The sequence below is a fragment of the Hipposideros armiger genome, unplaced genomic scaffold (assembly GCF_001890085.2).
Source record: "Hipposideros armiger isolate ML-2016 unplaced genomic scaffold, ASM189008v1 scaffold_94, whole genome shotgun sequence".
Lineage (NCBI taxonomy): Eukaryota > Metazoa > Chordata > Mammalia > Chiroptera > Hipposideridae > Hipposideros > Hipposideros armiger.
The window spans coordinates 2,062,693-2,069,848 of record NW_017731444.1 but is presented as its reverse complement, the minus strand read 5'-3'; the positions used below and the strand labels follow the sequence as shown (position 1 = coordinate 2,069,848).

The following is a 7,156-nucleotide window of genomic DNA, read 5'->3' as shown; positions in this document are numbered from 1 at the left end:
ATCTTTCTGATCTTTTTTCCAACATGGACTTGCATTGAACACCTCCTCTTAACACACACAGGGCCTTTCATCTGAGTACAAAGCCTGTTTCCACTTACAACCCATTTCTATCACCACATCCCTCTCTCCTGAGTTTCAATTTAACAAATGTTTACTGAGCACCTACACTCCCTGTAGAGCCCTACAGTGGGCACTTCCCTTGGGAGTATGTCGTATAACCCTCACCGGCCCCACAAGCAAGAACTACTATCTCCAGTTGATAAAAGGTGGCTGAGATCCCATGGCATGCTGTGGGGGCCTGGAGCTGACCTCACATCCCTAAGAACTGTTATCACCTACAAACCTGCAAACCCACACACTCTTGTACCAATGGCATCATTCCGCCCTCCCTTTCTGGCTCTTCCAGCTGTCATTCTAGACTCCCTAGTTTATCCCACTGTTTAACAGCCAGGATGAGTACCTTGAGGACAGGGATATGTCTAAATTCCCTCTGTGTCCCCAGCCCCTTGCACAGGGCTTAGAACACAGCCACCCCCCAGGAATGGCTTGGCAACCTGCCCAGGCTGGCAATCCCTCCCACACATGGGGTCTGGGAGGCCTATTCAAGGCCAGGCCCTACTCAGACTGCTCCCATTCCCAGGAAACCCAGAGGAGAGGGAAGCTGTTTGGCCTTTTTACTCTTAGCACCAAAGCATTTCCCTGAGTGCCCAGCCACAAACAGGGACTGGCAGCGACTGCTCCTGCCCAGTGGGTGTCCAGATGTCACCCCTTACCCCACCCTAGGGTCTTCAGCACCATTCAGAGAACTCAACCCCTGGAGTGGCCCAGGAACCACCTTCCCAGCCTGGCACATTGATGCCTCTGTATCCCCGAGAAAACCCAGGACACCCAAATTCTGGGAGCAGAGCTCTTTTTCACCAGCAGCAACACAAAACTTTTTCCTTAGGATGCCAGAGTTAGGAAGAGGGTGGAGAAAAAGGAACTTCCCTCTCACCCAGAGTTACCATTTCTCTCACACACAGGTTCAGAGATACCCAGTTACACAAGGCATGCCCAGTTAATTACCCAAAACATAAGCAGAAACAAACTGACAAAGACGCTGGGGTCCACTGCTCACACCCAGCAACTGTACCAGTTACACTCCAATTTCATCTGCAGTCCAACAGGACCTGAAAGGTACACCCCAGTTCTACACTCACACCCCCTGGGGCCATTTCCACACCCTGCACCCACAGACATGGGAAGCCACGCGGTGTGACCCACAGATCCGCGGACCACGCTGGTACACCCAGAAAGGGGTAGAGCTGGTCACACACACACACCACACACACACACACCAATACTGCTAAGATTTAAGCTAGACCCATTAAGACCCACCCGGGCCCAGCACCCCACAGGCGCGTACTAACACGCGGAGAAACAGACGCACAGCGGGCGTGGGTGAAGCTTCTCAAAACCCAATCGACAGACACACGCACGAGTTGTACACAAAGCCTCAGGGCGCGCACATACGCACACGCAGGTCCACGCTGTTATACCCAAAGTTCCTCGCCAGCGCCGGCGCGGGGCTGCCCGCCGCACCCGCGCGCCCGCCTGCCTGCAGCTCACACCCCCTGCTCTTGCCCTTGACCATAAACGCGGCCGGGCCAGGCCAGGCCGAGCCCCGCGGCACCGGTAGTAGGGTGGCGAGGCGGCCCAGGGAGGCCAGGCTCTGCGAGGACCGGCGTGCGCCCGGGTCCCCTCCCCGTATGTCCTTCGGCCGGGCCGCGAGGTCAGGCTAGTTCTCTGTCGCCGCCCCTCCCCGCCTCGGGCCTCAGCCTCCCGTCGTCCCCGCAGTCTCCTCTCCGCGTGCGTACCTGTGCGGGGCCTCCCCACGAGGGCGGTGAGGCGCCGGGCGGCCGGCGGGCGACAGCGAGGGCACCCACCCCCCTCCCTGCAGCCGGCGCCCGCCCGCCGGTGTATACGCTGCGGCGCAGCCCGGGAGAGCGCGGGCCCGGCCGCCACCTTCTCGCCCTCTCCAGCTCCCGCCCCCTTCCGAGCCCCGCGCGGAGCCACCGCCGAGGTGCACGTACCTGCTCGCGCCGCGCAGGGCTGCACGCCGGTGGCCGCGGCAGCCGGGGGTCTCCGGGGAGGAGGGACAAGGGAAGGGGCGGGAGCCGGGGATCGCGGAGTGCAGCGGTTCCAGCTCCGCCCGCGGCCGGCGAGGGCGCCCGGAGAGTTAGCGCGGGGAGGTACGGGGAGGCGGGTATCTGCCTGGGGTACGGGTGGAGGGACACAGCTCCATCCTGCTCCTCTTCCCCTTAGGGTTTATCATCGGGCTTAGGGAACTGAAGCTTTGAGCGCGAGGTGCCCCGGCGCAGGGGCGGGGCGTAGGGGTGGGTGCTGAAGAAGACCCCTCCCCGCCGCCTGTCTCTCCCACCGCTGGGGAGTCCTGACTGCGCCAACTCAAACGCTCCCTTCCCTCCCCAGCCCGCTTCTTCCCGCCTCCCCACTCCTCCCCCGCACACACACGGCCCTCAGGTAGGACCCAGGTCCTTAAGTGCCAGCAGTCTTCACAGATGCGTGCGTCTCCGTGACTCAAGGGCGCCACCTCAAGGCTGAAAGGAAGCCTTTGACGAGCTCCACGCCCCCCCCCCCCAACCACCTTTTTACCTGCTCTTCTTTCTCAGTGGGACAGTGGGGTGCACGGCCCAAGAGAGGTGTTCTCTTGGTCCCCGGAGCCCAGCGTGGTAGGTGTGGGTGAACAGTTAGAGTGACTGTCCCTCTGTTTCTTTCCTTTACAGGTCCCAGATTAAATGAATCCAATGAGGTGCCCAGAGCACATGAGTTAAAGAGACACTCCCTCTTTTGGGGCCCAGGCCAAGTCCAAAGAAAAGTTTGGTCTGAAGATTATGGGTTTCTAGGATGACTCCATGGACACCAGCGTGGCTTCAGGTAAGTCTTCTCACCTCTGCGAGCCTCAGTGTTTCTCCCGGGGCTTTGAGAAGGTTGGCCGTGGTCGGCCATCTGGAAGGATAGGCGGATGAGGAGTCCTGTCCTGGCTCCTCCAGCCATCTCATCGGCGAGCCTGACCTGCCCTACTGCAAATGCCTGTGCAGCCCTCAACAACCAGGAGAACAGAGGCCACCTGGAAGCCAGATGCTTGGGCCTCCGAGGAGGTGGAGATCTGGGCAGGACCTCCAGGGTTGAGAAGGCTTCAGTCTCTACCTGCCTTCCTGAGGCCTGGCCTGTTGTTGGGGACTTGAAAGGGAAGCTAGCTATGTAACTAGACTCCTGAGCGAATCCAAGCTCTGCTACTCACAGCTGTGTGGCCTGTGCGAAAGACTCCCCTCTCAGAGCTGTTTCCTCATCCGTGAAATGGACTCAGTAAGGGTCATGGGGATTGGATGAGATACTCCCTATAGAGCACTCCTGGCTCCCTCCCTCAGGCATGCACAGCACTGCCTTAGAGACTTTGCCTTAGTTGTTCTTTCTGCCTGGGATACTCTCCTGATATCTACAGCCCTCACCTCTGGCATCCACCAGTCTGTTCTCTATGTCTATGAGCTTGGTATTCATTCATTCATTCATTCATTTATAGATTCCACATATAAGAGAGATCATACAGAATTTATCTTTCTCTGTCTGACTTATTTCACTTAGCATAATACCTTCGATGTCCATCCATGTTGTCACAAATTGCAAGATTTCATTCTTTTTATGGCTGAATAATATTCCATTGTGAGTGTGTGTGTATCTATATATAGATATATAAATATATAAATATAGATATATACCACAATGTCTTTATCCATTCATCGACCAATGGACACAGGTTATTTCCATTTCTTGGCTATCGTAAATAATGCTGCAATGAACATGACGGTGTGTATATCTTTTCCAGTTAGTGTTTTTGCTTTCTTTGGATGAATACCCAGAAGTGGAATTGCTGGATCATATGGTAGTTCTATTCTTAATTTTTTGAGGAACCTCCATACTGTTTTCCAGAGTGGCTGCACCAATTTGCATTCCCACCAACAGTACACAAAGGTCCCCTTTTCTTTACATCCTCACCAACACTTATTTCTTGTCTTTTTTATTATAGCCATTCCAACAGGTATGAAATGATATCTCATTGTGGTTTTGATTTGCATTTCCCTGGTGATGAATGATGTAGAGTATTTTTTCATGTACCTGTTGGCCATTTATATGTCTTCTTTGGAAAACTGTCTATTCAGATATGACCGTTTTTTTTAATCACATTGTTTATTTTTTGCTATTGATTTCTATGAGCTTTTTATATATTTTATATATGTTAGCCCCTTATCAGTAGGTTGCCTTGTTATCTTGTTGATGTGCAGAAGCTTTTTAATTTGATATAGTCCCACTTATTTATTTTTGCTTTGTTGCTTTTGCTTTTGATGTCAGATTCTAAAAATTATCGCCAAGGCCTATATCAAGGAACTTACTGCCTATCTGTTTTCTAGGAGTTTTATGGTCTCAGGTCTCATATTCAAGTCTTTAATCCATTTTGAGTTAACTTTTGTGTGTGTTGTAAGATAATGGTCAGTTTCATTCTTTTGCATGTGGCTGTCCAATTTTGCCAACACCATTTATTGAAAAGACTGTCCTTTCCCTATTGTATATTCTTAGCTCCTTTGTTGTAAATTAATTGACTATATAGGCATGGGTTTATTTCTGGGCTTTCTATTCTTTTTTTTTTTTTTTTAAGTTTTTATTGGGGAATCCGGGAAGGGGAACAGACAAGTTGCTGTCCTTTTGTTCTTCAGTCTAGTTGTGGAGGACGTTGCTTCACAGGCCCATGTTGGTATTGTGATCATTGTGCTCTTCCAGATGAGACAGATCAGTTGCTGGCCATTGGAAGGCAGCTCACGGCGGCTCACGGCAGCTCACAGCGGCTCACGACTGCTCATGCTGGCTGCCGGCCACTCACGGTAGCTTACGGCAGCCCACTGCAGCCCTACTGCAGCCTACGCCATCGCCGGCGACTCACGGCAGCCCAGCTCTAGGTTGAGCTGTTGTCACCATCTTAGTTGTAGAGGGCGTAGCATCACTGGCCCATGTTGGATCTGAACCAGCAGCCTTGCTGCTCAGAGCTCACGCTCCCAAGCCAACTCTTAACCAATGAGCCACTTGGCTGGCCCTGAGCTTTCTATTCGGTTCTACTGATCCATGTGTCTGTTTTATATCAATACCATATTGTTTTGACTATTATAGCTTTGTAATATAGTTTGGAATCAGAAAGTGTGGTACTTCCAAAGTTGTTCTTCTTCGAGATTACTTTGCCCTCTCAGGGTCATTTATGGTTTCATACAAATTTTAGGATTCTTTGTTCTAGTTCTGTAAAAAATACGAGTGGAATTTAGTTAGGAATTGCATTAAATCTCTAGATTGTTTTGGGTAGTATGAACATGTTAGCAATATTAATTCTTCCAATCCACAAACACAGAATATATTTCTATTTATTTATGTCTTCTTCAATCTCATTCTTTAATTTCATGTAGTTTTCAATATACAGGTCTTTCACGTTCTTGGTTAAATCTATTCCTAGGTATTTTATTCTTTTTGGTGCGATTGTAAATGAAATTGTTTTATTAATTTCTCCTTTTGATAGTTTGTTATTAGTGTATAGAAACACAAGAGATTTTTGAGTATTGATTTTGTATCCTCAACTTTACTGAATTCATTTATTCATTCTAACAGTATTTTGAAGGAGTCTTTATATATAAGGTTTCCTATCTATAATATCCTGTCATCTGCAGATAATGATAGTTTCACTTCTTCCTTTTCAATTTAAATGCCTTTTATTTCTTTTTATTGCCTAATTGCTATAGCTAGGACTTCTAATACTATGTTGAAAAAAAGTGGCAAGAGTGGGCATTCCTTGTCTTATTCCTGATCTTAGAGGAAACGCTTTCAAATTTTCACTATTGAATATAATGTTAGTCATGCGCTTGTGATCTACAAAGTCTGACAATAAGTTCGCGAACTTGGTGCAATGATGTTGTTAACCTTTTTTGATATCAGAGGGATTATTCATTATGAATTTGTACCAACTAAAGAAACAGTGAACCAAGTTTACTATTTGAAAGTGCTGAAACGATGCATGAAAAAGTTAGGTGACCTGAACTTTTTGCCAGCAATTCATGGCCCTTGCATCACAACAATGCACCAGGTCACAGGGCACTGTCTGTGAGGGAGTTTTTAGCCAGTAAACAAATAAATAACTGTATTGGAACACAATACCTACTCACCTGATCTGGCCCCCAATGACTTCATTGTTTACCTGAAGATAAAGGAAATATCAAAAGGAAGACATTTTGATGACATTCAGGACATCAAGGGCAATACAATGACAGCTCTGACGGCCATTCCAGAAAGAGTTCCAAAATTGCTTTGAAGTGTGGACTAGGCGCTGGCATCAGTGCATAGCTTCCTATTACTAACTTTGCATTTTGTTTGTTTTTATTTTTCTAGTTTTTTGGGGTGTAAAGTTAGGTTGTTTCTTTCAGACTTTTTTTGCTTCTTGAGGTAGGCATTATAGCTATGAACTTCCTGCTTAGAACTGCTTTTCCTGCATCCCATAAATTTTGATCTGTTATATTTCCAATTCATTTGTCTTGAGGTATTTTATATTTCTCTTTTGATTTTTTCTTTGACCCATTGCTTGTTCAGCAGTATGTTGTTTAATCTCCATATATTTGTGAATTTTCCAGTTTTCTTTGTGTTTCTAGTTTCATACCATTGTGGTCAGAAAAGATGTTTGATATGATTTCAAGCCTCTTAAATTTATTAAGACTTGTTTTGTGGTCTAACATATGTCCTATCTTGGAAAATGTTCCACGTGCACGTGAGAAGAATGTATATTCTGTTGCTTTTGGATGGAATGTTCTACGAATATCTGTTAAGTCCATCTTGTCTAAGGTGCCATTTAAGGCTGATGTTTCTTTGATGATTTTCTGTCTGGATTACCTGCCCATTGATGTAAATGAGGTATTGAAGTCTGGTACTATTATTGTATTGCTTTCTATTCCTCCCTTTAGATCTGTTGATATTTACTTTATATTATATTTAGATACTCGTGTGTTTGGTACATAAATATTTATAAATGTTATATCTTCATGTTGAATTGATCTTTTTATCATTATGTAATGCG

The 7,156-nt window shown here is 47.4% G+C and overlaps 2 protein-coding genes across 4 annotated transcripts in view; one reads left to right on the top strand and one right to left on the bottom strand.

The window, feature by feature from the left end:
* Positions 1-2,305, bottom strand: part of TMEM74B (transmembrane protein 74B) — a 5,338-nt gene extending 3,033 nt beyond the window's left edge. The window contains exon 1 of one of the 3 annotated variants that reach the window (XM_019645703.1): positions 2,073-2,305. The gene's annotated coding sequence lies outside the window, so the exon portion shown is untranslated. Of the gene's footprint in view, positions 1-1,512; positions 1,527-1,856; positions 1,931-2,072 lie in introns of those variants that run through there. The other 2 variants (XM_019645701.1, XM_019645702.1) reach the window with 2 other exon arrangements.
* The window catches only part of CUNH20orf202 (chromosome unknown C20orf202 homolog), a 32,486-nt gene that overhangs the window by 1,955 nt on the left and 23,375 nt on the right, over positions 1-7,156 (top strand). The window contains exons 2-3 of the mRNA XM_019645682.1: positions 1,940-2,068; positions 2,670-2,729. Coding sequence (XP_019501227.1) covers positions 1,940-2,068; positions 2,670-2,729 — 189 coding nt within the window. The remainder of the gene's footprint in view (positions 1-1,939; positions 2,069-2,669; positions 2,730-7,156) is intronic.